The sequence below is a fragment of the Durio zibethinus genome, chromosome 6 (assembly GCF_047325235.1).
Source record: "Durio zibethinus cultivar Kanyao isolate XHJ-2024 chromosome 6, ASM4732523v1, whole genome shotgun sequence".
NCBI classification, from domain to species: Eukaryota; Viridiplantae; Streptophyta; class Magnoliopsida; order Malvales; family Malvaceae; genus Durio; species Durio zibethinus.
The window spans coordinates 34,300,454-34,315,398 of record NC_143167.1 but is presented as its reverse complement, the minus strand read 5'-3'; the positions used below and the strand labels follow the sequence as shown (position 1 = coordinate 34,315,398).

The window sequence follows — 14,945 nt, the reverse complement described above, 5'->3', positions numbered from 1 at the left end:
TAGTAGGCAAATTAGCTAGCTCTACCTCTAAAAAAATCTTACATAGATTTTATACATTTAGAATTCTTATTCATTCAATGATATAGCAATTGGAGAACCTAAATCTCCTTTAAATTGTCTGCAAAAACAAAATAAGTAGAAAAAGTGCCACACCAAGAAATAAACAATTCTATAACCAATATTTTCATTTCTATATATAAAGGAAAATCGTGAGCCCCCTAATCCATACATATTTTACTAGAAAAGGTGACTAACAACAACACAATTAACAAAGTATTTGTTGCAATTTGCACAAACTCTTTGTATTTTTCTTCGTAAAGAACAAAGAAAATAAATTATACAAGAGCCTCGAAATAATAAAATAAAAAGAATAGCCATAAAGATGATATTGTAATCATAATGGTGATGATTTTCATGCAGGACTGGATTTTGCTTTGGGTCTTTGGTTCTCCTTCTATTTGTCAGTAGAGAGCAGCCTTTTTCCTGGTTTCTTTTCTTTTCTTTATTTTTCTTTCCTTCTTTCTTTCTTATTTTTGCTTTTGTTCTTTCTCTTTCTTTCCAACATGGACTGTTGTACGGTTAGTTCAGTTGAGACTTGAGAGAATTTGAGAGTCATAAACCAGTTCCCCTTCCCACATTAATTAGAAAAGAAAGAAAAAGAGCAAACTATAGTAGTAGATGGTTTCTTGGCCTCTCTCCCTTGAAAAGAACTTCACCAGAGCTAGGTTTAAAGTAGTAATGATGATGATAATAATGATGTCTTGTAAGGTTTCCTTTGTTTGTCTAAACTTTTTGCTTCTACCCATGATGATCCTGGTTGTCAGGGTCAGGCCAGAAGGAGGAATACTTCAACCATTCAGCCTCTTGTGGGTTTGTGATGGATGACTCCTGCCAAAAAAGCCAAACTTAGGGTTAGGGTTTTAACCACAAAATTTTCACCTAAAAACAACAAATGAAGAAGCTGCCTTTTCTGTCCTCTCTCCGACTCCACAATCAAATTGTTTGCTTCTGTATCTATCTCATGAGGCAACACATGATAAAAAGATTTCATGTTGCTATCATGCACTCTTCCAAATCCCCCTTTCTCATGAACCCAACCAAAAGAATGTTAATGCTACTTGTTTTCTTTGCTTTTTTAAATATTTCTCTTTTTCCTTGATGTTTATTTATGGTCACAAAGGGGGTAATTTTCCAGAATTAACAGCTCTTGTTAGCAACATATATTCAAAGAAAAACCAAAGGAAGGTGTAGGGAAAGTAGTATAGGCTTTAGTTTGCCAACTACCTTTTTTGTCCAAAAGAGAAATATAAAAGAAGATTCTATTTTGTTTCAAGATTTGGTTTAACTTACAAGGCTATATGGTTTCACATTCTGCTATAAGTTATACTTTAATTTTTGGAATTCTGATTCTTTGTTGATATATAGTTATATATGTTAAAACCCATGTCAAACTTGCCTAACATATTGATTTCTACTGCATCTTGAGAAAGCGGTAATTTAAGAGAATTAAGGTTATTGTTCATGACAGAAAGCAGCTTATGTTTAATTTTCTATGAAGAAAATTCTCTGCACTCTCTTTAACAGCATTTTATTTGTAGGATGATAGCTACGTTTATTTCTTTACAGGATGCTGAATGCCATACTTAACTCTGATCAAAACATGAAAAACTGAAAAAGAAAAAGAAAATACTACTCCTAAAAGAGATAAAGAGAAAAAGAAAAGGAGTCTGGTTTCTCTCTTTATTTTTAAAAAATAATATTACTAAAGAATTTGGTTTTTTTTTTCACTTCTTTTTATCCTTTGTTTTTATAAAAAAAAATACTTCCCCTTACTTTTTCTTTCTTTCTTTCATTGCCTAGTTGGTATTATGACAAACAAGGCTCGTGGATTTCAGGGCCTAAAAGTTCGTACTTACTTCTTTTGTATCAGTTGAAGTGCAACCCATTATTAGTTCTTCCAAACCTGATGCAGACCTTCCTTGCAGTTTATGATGTTGCTGTTGCTGTTGTTGTTGCTGCTACATTTATTCAGTTCAACAAAATATAAATAAACCAAAATTAATTACCCATCTAAATCATCTTGTCTTCAACAAGGATTAAAAAGTGAAAAGGTAGTTCATTTTCCCAACTTAGCTGACACTAAAAAGTAGCATGACTACACTGAGTCTGCCACATCTATGCTCCACCCCCACCCGCCACCCCCCCCCCCCCCCCCCCCAAAAAAAAAAGTCATTTTCATTACCAAGCTGCATCCCATCAATTCATTTATAATTAAGGTCTGAACTTAATTATAAACATGTATGGTTGAGTTAACTATTAAAAAAACTCTTTAAAAAGTAGGGGAAAAGGCTTCAGCTTAATAAATACCGTACTTAATATATAAATGTGGCATGCATGTGTAAAACACTGTGTCATTTTGTTCCTGCTGAGTAAATAGAAATTATATCAGAAAGATGGATTTAAAAAGAAAAGAAGTACCATTGAAAATTATGATTTCTACTATTGGTGGATTATTATATGGGTAGAATTAATATTGGAGGTTAATTTGATTGATAATGATGATATATTACCTGGAAACTTTCATTTTGAAGCATTATTCTGGAGACATGAAAGGAGTCCTCATCAAGGATGATGGAGGTGTGGTGGAGGGGAGGTGGAGAGATGATGGTGGAAATGGAATGTGAAGGCCTGCTAATGTGAAATGCTGTAGTAGCAATCTGATGATGTGTGGGATGCTGGTGTTGTTGCTGCTGCTGATGATGATGATGATGATGGTGATCGTGATGGTGATGATCATGGGCCATATGATGTGGCTGTGGATGATGCTCCGGTATCTCTTCGCACGTGCCTTGAGCTGGGGCTTCGCTTGCCTCTGAAGCTTCTCCTATCCCCACCTGCAATGGACACCCCACAAGAAGCAGTTTGCTAGCTAGTCCATTTTCAAACACAACTTATTCCATTGCTTTAATTCCTTCTCTTTTTTATCTTTAATACCTTTCTTTTAGGCCTTTCAATTTTCTATAGTTTTACTCTCAGTTTCAATATTGATCCTATTGGTGGGTAAACAAAGAATAGTTAGCTCACAAACATAATCAAGTGAGGTATATATAGATTTTTTTTTTATGCAGTATCTGCAAGCAATCAACTATGAGAAAAGCAACCCTAAAACTTTATGATCTCTTCCCTTTACTTTTATTTTATGTAAGATAAACTAACCATTTTGATGTTTAAAACTTGAATGCATGCATGAAATTGGATTTATTCATATATCAAAATAAATAATTTCCCTTGTTTTGTTTTATTTTGTTTTTTTTTTTTTTTTTTTTTTGAGGCTAGGTTTGAACTACTACAATATCTATGCATAGAATTACAAGGTACAAACGTCAGTGTCATTTTATGCTATTATTTCGTGGTTGTTGATTAGTCTTAAAGGAAAAAATTTAAGAAGTTGTAGAAGGGAGAAAACATGTTGCCTATAAATGGACAAAATTGTACCTCGTCGAAGCTTTTCCGAAATGGGGTGAAACTGAAATGATCAGATTTTAATTGTTGGATATCAATAGCACCGGCATAGCTTGATAAAGCAGCAGCAACCCCAGCCCCAGATATTTCATCTCTAAGAGGGATTACTTGTTCCTTTGAAGAACAACTTCCACTGCCACTATCTCTTCTGCTATTAGGGTCGACATTGCTTCCTTCAACAGTTGTTGCACTTCGATCAGACCAGTTGCACTGCCTTGGTTGAGTCTGATAAAATATCTTTGACACCACAAGCTCTCCTTCTTTCTCTTCCTCGTGCTGACCAAGATGATATTGGTGCATGACCCAATTGGTTTTTTCGGGTTTTCGATTCTTGCCAAAATTTGTGTAAAGAACTAGGATTTTCTTGCACCCTTTTTGTTTGCCATTGACCATGACTGGCCTTGTCTTGCCTGTCTTATGCCATCTTGTTTCTCCACCTTGTAAGTCACATTCGGTTTGTATTTTCCTTCTTTTTCTTGTCCCAGTTGTGTAGGCCTTTGATGGTCTGTGGAAGAAATGCCTGCTCAACCCATCTCTGGTTACTCCTACAAGAAACGTAGTAAAACGTTGCCAAAATCAAAGTTAGGTTGACTTAGGTGCAACAAACTACGAGACAGTGGCAATAACCTCTAAAGTCATAACCAAACGGCAAAAACTAACAACAAACCCTCCGGAATTCACGAGGTTGCAGCTTCATTTGAGACAATATATATAGTAAGACCTAACAGCATTGAATAATGATGGAAGCAATCACACAAGACAAGACAAGACAAGAGAGAGAGAGAGAGAGAGAGAGATGATACATGCATAATCTATACTTTCTGACTACCTGGGAGTTTCTCAGGATGGGTATAACAAATCCCATCTTCTCCTTCAATAGTAGGAATGAACTCATCTATCAAAGGGTGAGACTTCATGTCTTTAGCTACTACTTTTGCTTCAAGGTGTTCTATCAGTTCTTGATCTGTCGGATCAAATTTCACTCCAGCTGGTAGACCTAACCAGTCCTGCAAATTTTCATTATTCAGTTCAGAATCAAGTAATTAAACCAAAGCAAAAGGAAAGAATAAACAAAATAAAGAGAAAAAAGAAGAAAGTTTTAATCAAATGTTTGAATTTATTGTTTATTAAAGAAACAACATGACAATAAAAAATTAAAAAAAAAACTTAACACCCTTAGAATAAAACAGCAAGCATAATTCTCATATTTTTCCTTGATTCTTCTTTTGTCAAAATCTTGCTGTTGAAGCCAAGAATATTATGAGACTAATCCCTACCGGCTTTCCTTCAAGCTTGTGTCCGCAACCAGGGCACTGCTTGGATCCACATAGCTGATGCTCTTCAAGCTTTGCATCGATGAGATCAGAGCTGCTGACGGAGCCCAGATTACTCTTATTCATTGCTTCTTTTCCCTTTTTCTTTGATGTGGCAGATGCTATCTTCTTTCTCTTTGTATGAAATAATCCACTTTATCTAGCAGCCAATTACTCATATCCCAGTTAGCTTCTCTATATAACAGAAACCATAAGCCTGTTTGAGATCTGATATTCCTTGAACTAGAAAAACAAAAGACGAAGAAAATAAACTGATCGGTTTGATAAATAAGTACTAGTTCCTAAATGATTGAAACTATGTGATTTTTATAACTTCTGACCTTATGTTAACAATATCAAAAGAACGCATCGAAAAGGATGAAGAAGAAGAATATATCAAAACCTCTAAATTAACTCAGGGAACGGGAGAACAAGAACCCAAAAAAAAAAAAAAAAAGCTTTTGAATTTTAACTCTATGCACATATATAAGTACACACGTTTAATATCAACAAAAGGTGCTATCTTTGTATGAAACTATTACCCAAACCAATCCAAAAAGAGGAGATTTATGCAAGACCCAGATGAGAAATATGCTCCAAAAGAAGATATGTTTGTTTTCCCACAAGGAAGAAGTACTGAAGAAGAAGAAGAGAGAGAGATGAAAAGAGAAAACTGTGAAAGTGGGATTGAGCTATAAACCTGCTTTAACCATTTGGAAAACACCAGAATTCCCTCGCTTACTTTAACCGAAGACCCAAGTGAGAAAAAGGAAAAGTTGCCCTTCCTAACCTACTCACCAACTTTAAAGCCTTTGCCAATTTAAGTAGCGCATGTAGCTAGGCGGTTTAAGAGAGAGAAAGGGAAGCAAAGATATGTCAAAGGCAAAAAAAAATACTACCCAGTTGTCTGTATTTTTTGGGTTCTTTCCTTTCTTTCTTCTCTAAAGCTTAAGGCCTCCCACACCTTTGTTTTGGAGGTCTTGACTACTAAAGCAAAAGGAAAGAAACGGCCTTCACAGCTGTTACTTGAGGCACACATTCAAAAGCATGGCAACCCTATCTGTATAATTATACTTAAATATTTAATCTTTATTTAAAAAAATAACCCAAAAAAAGCTTATTTGATATATAGTACTAGTATTAGATTAGATAACATACAAATCTATTGGCTAAGATGTTGAATGGTATACGGTGGCAGTGGAAAAACTTTGAGTAATGAAGACGATATCTGGGAAAATTACAGTTTATTTTATTATTTTTTTCCATATATTACAGATTACAGAGTTAGACCCTATGATGAAAAAGGGCAAAATTTTTCTTTTGCGAAGAAGGAGAGATAGATGGAGAGATTGTGGAAAAGCAAATAGAAATAGAGAAAAAAAATGACAAGATCTCACATGGGTTTTGAGATGGAGTGCTGATCATTATTCTTTTGCCATGAATGTTGCAGAGAGAGAGAGAGAGAGAGAGAGGGGAATTACGGGGTTGCTTGATCTACAAGGCAAATCAGCAGTGTACTCGATGGACCACCACCACCTCCTTATTATTATAGAACCATACAAAATCATATAAAAATTACCATATATTTATATATATATATATCTGTACGATATCTTCAAGTGGAAGCACTTTGTAAAATTTTTACTCATCTGGAAATAAGTCATAATTCGTTCTTCTCTTGGGTTGGACTTACCTGTTCTTTTTTCTTTTCTATTAAATATTGCTATTAGGCTTTCTTTTCGGCTTGTTTTCATTGCTACTACTATTTTGAGGAAGGCAAGTCTAAAGTACATCACACTCATACAAATAATATTATATAGTCCAAATGAAAGGAACAATAAAATAAAGATCACCCACAATCATGTGGGCCCAACTTGGAAATCTTTTTGTTCCAAAAGTATGTTGATCAGATGATGGTTAGGCTTCACGTTTAAAACATCCTGTTTTTTGCCAAAAAAAGGGACTGAATGATGAAGGGACCAGATAAATGTTTGCAGAACAGATAGATGACTATGATTGCTTCTTTGTCTTATTTTTTTTATTTTTCCTTTCTTTTATTTATTTATTATTTTTATTTCATAAGTTGAAAGAATTATGTAATTTCATTGGACAGGGAAGAATATATCCTGGAAGGGTATTTTTTTTTTATTTTTTAATGTGAAGAAAAATAAGGGAGAAAAAAAAAAACAGTGGGCCAAATATAATTCAACTTAGTGAGCAATCCTTGATTAGGTTTCTCTTTTTGTCCAAAGGGAATGAGATCTGATTGCTCTTCAGATTATCCAATAAGTTGACTTTTGAGCAATATCAGGGCATAAGGGACCAACAAATCTTAAAACCACTCTTTTTATTCTCTTTGATTCTCTTCAATTTGATATATTAATGTCCTCATTTTATTTGTTAATTTTTAGCCTCATATCCACTAATTTATAAAGAAAAATTTTTATGTATGACAATATATCTTACAACTATTATTTGAGGGAATTTTAAGTCTAACCTTTTAATTTTTTTGGGAGGTTTCAATACGAGGATAAAAGAAAAGTTGTAAGCGTTGTGATTTAAATTTCAACTTTGTTGTATATTACTTTTTAAGTATGATTATATGAATTAATTGAATTAAATTTCGAATTTAAAGTTTATATTTTGATACCAATAAACATATTCTACCAAACAACTAATTTAAGTGCTATTGATACAAAAACTAAATTTTAACATCAAAAATTAAGTAACAAATCAGTTATAAGTTTCAAAATATTGTTTGATTTAAGAATTAATATAAAGTTTTTGGTTCATTTTCAACTATAAGAACTAAATTTAATTAATTTGTTTTTTTTTTTACATAAAAAATCATAATATGAAAATAAGATAAGAAATTATAGGTATTGGCATTCAAATTTGAAGTTTAATCAATTAAATTAAGTTTTCGGATTCTAATTAAATTGTACTTTGATATATACCAGTTTGCAATCACTGAAATTGAAAAGGGGAAGAGATGATTAAAGAGGGTTTAATACGTAAATGGAAGGAATTAGGCAGAAGGCGACATTGTACGGTCAGTAATCAACTATGTGGCAGTAAGATATAATTTTTCGGCCAAATTGACCAGTCCTTTGTTGAAAGAGCAAAAACATGCATCACTGCCTTATGGATTTGGCACAGACGCATGAGACATGCATGAGTGGAGAATCAAATGCAAAAAATATTTTGGGTTCGGACCCGTCAAGGAAATGATTGCCAATTTGCAACCACACACCGGGGCACAAATTTGCCTATCGATGACACCCTCAACTCTCAACATTGCTGCCAATCGAAAACGAGTGCTGCCTGGTTGTTACCTTCATTCCTCCAACACTCCGAGCTAAACTCCAAGCCAACAACAAACCTACGTTAGTTAATTTCCAAGCATTAAAAATTAAATATTAGAGGGTTTTAGAATCTTGGATGGTTTAAAGGAGAAAAGAAAATTTTGTATCAAAAAAAAATTTTTTTTTCATGTAAGTGTTATGATTTATTATTTTAATTTGTAAGTACAATTGAAAGCATGTAATTTATTAGTTATTTATGTTCATTTTCTATTTTATTATTTTAAATAATTGTTTGATTGTTTATATTGAAAAAGAAAATGTTATGATGTAACACGAAATCATAAAATAGTGTCATAAAAAAAATAAAGAAAAAGATAGAAGGATACCAACTTGATTTGATTGAGAAGAATGGTGTATAAATAATGTTGGCAAATACTGTTTCTTAGGAAAGGTTTCGCCATTTGAGTTGGTTTGTTTTCCTAACTAAAGATGTTAGGTTTATCTAATTTGGGCTTAGGCCATTGCTTTTGTTCCACTCCATCTTTATGGTGTTTTGACATCTTAACATTTTTCCATTCTTATTTTATCTATTACTAACTTTGGTCAAAGTTTTATTTGGGTCATTAAATCATTAAAATTTGTTAATTATATCAATTCTAATGACATTAACAAATTTCATCTAAAAATTTAACAGAATAATATTGTAATTACTATGTAAACGATCACATCAGTGTCAACGCCACATTAGCTGAAATATCCAATTTCCTTTTTAAAAAAATGATTTGATTCTTTACTCAATTATTGTGAGTGACTTTATGCTCTTTGTATTTTGGGTTTTTTCTTTTGATGTTTTTAAAATATTCTTTTCGATGAAAAATCATACTTTTGGAGGTCGTTTTGTTTGATTTTCGGACTTTATTGATTTAGAACAAGACAAAAAATTCACAACTTCCTTGACTCAGGAAGTTCATCAGATTAAGAGGCTTGCTCAATTGCTCGTTCTAAAGTAATTGTAAAAGGGATTTCTGCCATTGTCAAAAAACCAACACTTTCTATGGTAGCACCTGTTGATCTAGCTTTCTCTCCTATTGAATGGCATAGCTTCAAGTCTTGTGGTTTACCACCATTCATATTTCATACTAGGAATGAGCATAACATAGATCAGTCGACAGATTTATGCGCACAATAAAGAGGAACAAAAATTGTTACAACATGTTAAGTAAGAGAGAAAACAATGCAATATACATACGAAATTTAAGGGTGAATTCAAAAGCTTCCATCATAAATTCGAGTAACCCGAAAAAAAATTGTACAAGATAAAACCTGAAAATTATGCCATGACAGGAACATGCTGTGACATATACACCAAAATTTTCCACTCAAAATGCATGCTTCAAGTTAAGAACATTGAAAAAGAATATGGGGACTTTTCCCCAACCATGAACAAAGTCATGGAATGCAGCAAAAAATATGCCAGTCCCATTGTCTGCAGAAGCTATTTCTCTAATATGTTTCTTGCTTGGGATAAACAATTTATTGCTAAAAATGGAACCATCTAAAGTCCTTATTTTCAACCGCACAACTCGAAGGTATTAGGATGCTTAACACCGTCAAAAATAGGTCAAATGCTTGTCAAGTTTGACATAGCAAAGCAATTTCATTTTTCACTTGAACTTGTGGCTAACTGAATCGTAGCTTGGGACATTAATGACTGCAAAATATGAGCAAAACCAACAAGTTAATCTAAAATGCATTCCAATAAAACAACTGAAATCTAGTCTTTAAGTTCCAACTAAACTGAGAAGTACCGTCTCCATATGATGCCATTGTGAGAGGAGAAGAAAGAAGCTTTTGGGCTACAGAAGAAATATCCTTCAGTGTAATTTCATCAACGACCTTCAAGAAATGCTCCACAGGTTTCCTGATCAATTCAAAGCAATTTTGTTAAGAAGAAGAAAAATATCATCACAGTTTTCACATAAACAGAAATATAACAGGCAAGCAGTTATAGATATAAAGTAAATGAGAAGCAACTAATTAGCAGTGTCATAGCCCAGCACAGCAAAGGATAAAAGCTAAGAACCTTAAATAGTCATACCTCTCTCCATATGTCAAAACTTGTTTCCCAATATCTTCTGAAACAACCATCTGTGCAAAACAACTTATAAGCATACAGCAAAGCTTGGCTGGAGAAAATGAATCCTTGACCAGCATAACTAAATTCAGTCTACAAACAATAAATAAAAGAAAACAGTTTACATACTCTGGATTCCAAATTCATCAAAATGGCAGACTTTGTTGACTGTTTAGCACGGTCTAGTTCTTTCTGCTCAACTGCAAAGAACAAAATAAAAAGCATTTCAGTAACAGGTCATTGAGTGTATGTTGCAGCAAAGACAAAATAATTACCGAAATAAAGAGCAGCCAACCTTGTCCAGGTCTTGCAACAGCAATAAGCTCCTTGACAGCTACATCAATGGCAGTTGGTACAAAATCAGAACCCTGAGTCCAAGAACATAAGCATCATCAAGGGTAGTACTATGTTGCAGACATTATCAGCAGACTGTGTCCACACAATTGGAAATTTGCAATAAATTTAGTGAAGATAGAAGAGCAAAAGGGTCTAGGGATCAGGAAGGCAACAGATATACACCAACAGTTTACACTAAAAACTTTCAAATGCAGGCCATCATAGATGGCCATTTAACCGTGCAAATTACTAGCATTAACAAATAGATGTCTTGCATGAAAATCAGCAAGCAATGATTTGGTTGTGAGAGTCACTATCTACACGGAAGGTTGCAAAATAATTAAATTTGGGCACAGGGAGAAGAAAGCTCCTGTATGGCATAGTTCAGCAGAACCGCGACTAATTATAAAGAGGCAAACAGTTGAAAATTATGAAAGAAATAGAATGCATCAATTTACATGGACGACGCTGACATGACTCTCCCATGGCCGTCATGAATCATGACCTTTACTATCCAAGAACTTTCCAAATTCAAATCTACCAAAGGAAACATGAAGAAATAAAAAAAAATCCTGTCCCATAACAAAAGCAAACCTGATCCAAAGACAAAATTGTCAAATAATTTTGGTCAGACCTAGTGGCTTGAATATCTCTAGTGCCAAAGAAAACAGCAAAACAAGACAAAAAGAAAGAAGAGAACATTACACAGAAAAAAAGTGAAACAAGTTTCAGAAAAAAAAAATCCCTTTCCAGCAAATCTGAGCAGAAGAATGTGAAAACCAATAAATGAAAGTTATGATATCAACTTCAGCTTTTGCTACACGAAAACATAAGGGGGCAGGGGAGGATAGAGATAGGAATAGAGAACTGAATAAAAATTAGTAATCACATCCACAGGTTTATGAGCATACTTACAGTGGTAGCTTGTATTCCAAATATGCTAGTGTGATTGTAAATGCTGTTGAATGCTGAAAATGACTGAACTTGTGGATACTCATTCAAGACACGAAGATCTGCAAATAATATAACCCAAATACTTTCAGGCCGACTTAAGCAAATTAGCTAAAAAAAAGGTAAAATAAATTGTCAAGTTGCAGAAGAAATTTGTATATAAATAGATACACTAAAATAAGTGAATAACAATAAACTTTATCTACCTTGCTGTACAACTCAACATGTCTTACACTGAAAGATAAGAGTATACTCCAAGATAACTTACATAGTCTTGAATACATTCCTTTTCCAGGGCCACCAGCCGAAAATGATCCACCTCCTCCCATCAGAATCTACAGAATAATTAGATTTCTCAATCTTCCTATCTTAATATCAAGGTGACAAGCAGGGAAAACCAAAAAATGCAACAAAAAATCAATAGAGCAAGATAGTACCATCTTAGAAAGATTTTTATGAACTACATTAAAAATTAGAACATGGTAGAACAAGAACAATAAGCAGATAGAGAAATCCAATATTGAAAACCTGAAGAACAGTCAAAATTATAGCTTCCTTCTCCTTCTGCCAACCACCAGGAAGCTCAAATGCAAGAGCAAAATGAGTTTCATCCTGCAATGAAAATCATTAGTGACTCAGACCGGGAAGAAATAAAGCAAAACTCATTTTTTAAGTATTTATAATACATACCCCTGAATCAGCCTGGCAACGATAATCACCTCCAGTATACACAGATTTTGGCTCCTGAGGACGAGGAGCATTGGGAAGGTCCAATAAAAGTGGTTCTGCAACAGATAACAGTTCCTCATGTTCAACACCAGATGCTGCCAGTACCATCCGAGAAGCAGTAAAATTTTCCTAATATTTTCATAGGAAAACAAGCTTACTGGTGAGAAAGATGCACAAAGATCAGCTACAATCTTAACTACAATGAAACAATTAGCACTGAAAGCATACTAATAAAGTTTTCTTAGACTCACTGCAACAAAATCCTCCAAAACTGTAGCATTCAACATATTAACTGCAGATTCTGGGGCTAAAAGAGGATTTCCCAATGCACCAGAATAACCAGCTGAGTGAATGCCCTCTAAAAGCAAGCCCTGAGGATTCTTTGTGGCTTCAGAAATTTCCTCTTTCACTTTTTGAAGCTGCAGAACGTGAAATAATAAATTATCATCTCATAAGGGCATTTAACTTGAAACTGCACAGAACTATTTAGCATAAAGACAGAAAGATGAAGACATTTACGTGTTCATTGACCTCCCAATCCAAGAAAACAGGGTTTCTCACACAGTCAATAAGCAGCTCTAGCATTTGAGGAACATAAGTCTTCAAAGCATCAAAGGTATATCCAATCTGCTCCCGAGTAACTGCAGCATTCACATTGCCACCAATTGCCTCTGCTTCCCTCACAATACGCAAATGGCTTCGGTTTGTTGTGCTCTTGAAGGCCATACGCTCAAGCAGGTGTGAGACCCCAAATGAGGCTGATGACTCATAGATAGGACCACAGTCAACATATAATCCTATTGATGCTGTAGGATTCTGCTTGGCAACAAAAACAAATAGCAAATTCCTCAATGAATTAGAGAATTAATTCTCTTCTAAACGAAGAGACCTTATAAAGGAAAATATTCTTCACAAAAAACATATTCATACATACTGCTGAGGTTTCTGAAGCAATTTTGAGGCCATTCGGCAGAGTTGTAATCTTAGTTTTACCAGGTTCAACATAATCAGGCAATGAAGGTGGTAGGGAAACACCAGGTAGGGGAAACTCTAGTGATGGTATGGACTTGGACTGACTCCCCGTCAGCCAACTTAAGAAGCCACCTGAAGACAATGATGTTGTAGCAACAGCATTTGAACTTGCAAACCTTGCAGGTACTCTACGGCATGTGCGACCCTATTCTTGCATTTTCATTCAATACATAGCACATATCCAAGCAGTCAGACCATCTATATGTGAAAAAATTAACTATCATTTTCAAAACTACACAATCCACTCCAGGCATATGTTGCTTCATCACTAAGATAGTGACATTTGGACTTAACTATCATTCAATATGGTTAGTAAGTTAAACAGCAGCTTTATCTGAACCAGGATTGAGGGGGGATATTCTAGCACGCTAGTCTCTTCTACAAAAAAAAAAAAAACCAAAAAATAAAAGTTAATAAAACTACTGTTCTTCTACAATATGAAGCTGTTTTAAAAGCTGGAATTCTATGGTTCTGGTCCCTCAACATATTAATGAGAGTAAATATACATTATCCTTAACAAAATTAAGAACAAAAATATATATATAACAAATAACAAAAAAACGAGACAATCACTGAAGAAACGTACAATCTTGAACCGAACGAAGCTGAGATTCATAATCAATCCAATTTACCGTTTCTTAACGTAAATAAATTTCTTTAAGAAATCAAAGTAACAATCTAAGCATCAGTAGTGAATAAAATAACAGATCTATTGACTAAAATCAAAGGAAATCGCAGATTGGTGAATAAATATTAAATAATCAAAACAGAATGGAATCAAAGTTGCTTTGTTGAATTCGAGATAAGAGACCAATAGGGATTGTGAGATAGAATTATCAGCGATCATAAATTAGGGTTTTTGGAATCACTGAACTGACCTTGAGAGCCCGTAGGCGAGAGGCCGCTGTTCGATACATCGTGATCGATGGTCTCTGAGAAGCCCTAGATTGCACGGGCGCAGTGAAGCTCCGTTTGGTTCGGATGCCGAAGGGAGTGGCTGGTTTGACCCGTTGATGTTTTGCTCTGCTTCAATAATGTGGGGCTTTGATTGATGTCGACAGGTGTGGAGTTTTCTCCAGACAGGTGAGAAAAGAAATGGCTTGCAATTTGAGCCGTGGCCCGTGTGTGGAGGAAGTCATTTTAACTTAGTTGATGATCAACTCTTTGCCGTCTGATTGACGTACTACTTGATTGATGAGAGGGTTTTCTTTTTTATTAAGAACAATTTCAAAGGATTTTTTTTCTTTTTAAATCTAGCATCACAATTCACACTAACATTTCTATAATAATAATAAAAAAAATCATGGAACATGATGTGATCCTCGTACTCGATCAAAATTTGTTTTTGTTTAAAGTACTTAACTAGAAAATTATCCGAGCTAGAAGGTTTAATTTATTTTTTATTTAGTTATAGATAATGTCTAATTATTTTTTATTAAGCATTTAATAATTTTTTTGAAAATTTAATTAACAAAGACAAAATAAATATATTAATAACTTGCTACGTTTTTACTCCGTTATGTTTCTAGGCACAACTTTTTTATTTTAAAAGAATATTAATTAATTGAGTTTTTCTTGAATACGAAGTCCATGTATATTTCTAACTCAACAATTTGGTTTCCA

At 34.1% G+C, this 14,945-nt stretch overlaps 2 protein-coding genes across 17 annotated transcripts; both read right to left on the bottom strand.

Moving 5' to 3' along the window:
- Positions 1-167: 167 nt before the first annotated feature.
- Positions 168-6,371, bottom strand: LOC111286452 (NAC domain-containing protein 75-like). 13 transcript variants are annotated; one of them, XM_089763208.1, is made up of 8 exons: positions 5,536-6,183; positions 4,800-5,078; positions 4,352-4,529; positions 3,496-4,067; positions 2,571-2,894; positions 2,373-2,425; positions 1,917-2,018; positions 168-888 (listed from the first exon to the last, which is right to left on the bottom strand). In XM_089763208.1, the coding sequence occupies exons 2-7, from the start codon at positions 4,920-4,922 to the stop codon at positions 1,949-1,951; spliced, it is 1,320 nt and encodes a 439-aa protein (XP_089619334.1). In that variant the 5' UTR covers positions 4,923-5,078; positions 5,536-6,183; the 3' UTR covers positions 168-888; positions 1,917-1,948. The 13 variants fall into 13 exon arrangements, with proteins under 13 accessions (XP_089619334.1, XP_089619336.1, XP_089619335.1 ...); XM_089763210.1 differs by having other exon boundaries at positions 1,917-2,015; XM_089763209.1 differs by having other exon boundaries at positions 2,373-2,422.
- A 3,022-nt stretch (positions 6,372-9,393) lies between these two features.
- Positions 9,394-14,482, bottom strand: LOC111285557 (mitochondrial-processing peptidase subunit alpha-like). Of its 4 annotated transcripts, XM_022875063.2 has the most exons (14): positions 14,201-14,482; positions 13,617-13,700; positions 13,225-13,467; positions 12,810-13,106; positions 12,542-12,709; positions 12,252-12,419; positions 12,090-12,173; positions 11,830-11,896; positions 11,526-11,623; positions 10,570-10,642; positions 10,404-10,474; positions 10,239-10,288; positions 9,949-10,061; positions 9,394-9,851 (listed from the first exon to the last, which is right to left on the bottom strand). In XM_022875063.2, the coding sequence occupies exons 2-14, from the start codon at positions 13,620-13,622 to the stop codon at positions 9,805-9,807; spliced, it is 1,485 nt and encodes a 494-aa protein (XP_022730798.2). In that variant the 5' UTR covers positions 13,623-13,700; positions 14,201-14,482; the 3' UTR covers positions 9,394-9,804. The 4 variants fall into 4 exon arrangements, with proteins under 4 accessions (XP_022730798.2, XP_022730797.2, XP_089619331.1 ...); XM_022875062.2 differs by lacking the exon at positions 13,617-13,700; XM_089763205.1 differs by lacking the exon at positions 13,617-13,700 and having other exon boundaries at positions 13,221-13,467; positions 14,201-14,478.
- Positions 14,483-14,945: the final 463 nt, after the last annotated feature.

Bases quoted from the DNA above. Each gene is read 5' to 3' on its own strand.
- LOC111285557 (XM_022875062.2), bottom strand. From the start codon at position 14,239: ATGTATCGAACAGCGGCCTCTCGCCTACGGGCTCTCAAG. The intron at 13,468-14,200 runs GTCAGTTCAGTG...ATGCAAGAATAG, and splicing joins CTCGCCTACGGGCTCTCAAG to GGTCGCACATGCCGTAGAGT. The intron at 10,643-11,525 runs GTAAGTATGCTC...TCTTGGACTCAG, and splicing joins TTGGAATACAAGCTACCACT to GGTTCTGATTTTGTACCAAC.
- LOC111286452 (XM_089763206.1), bottom strand. From the start codon at position 4,922: ATGAATAAGAGTAATCTGGGCTCCGTCAGCAGCTCTGATCTCATCGAT. The intron at 4,068-4,351 runs GTAGTCAGAAAG...CGTTTCTTGTAG, and splicing joins CCATCCTGAGAAACTCCCAG to GAGTAACCAGAGATGGGTTG. The intron at 2,019-2,570 runs GTAATATATCAT...GAATAAATGTAG, and splicing joins TTCAAAATGAAAGTTTCCAG to CAGCAACAACAACAGCAACA.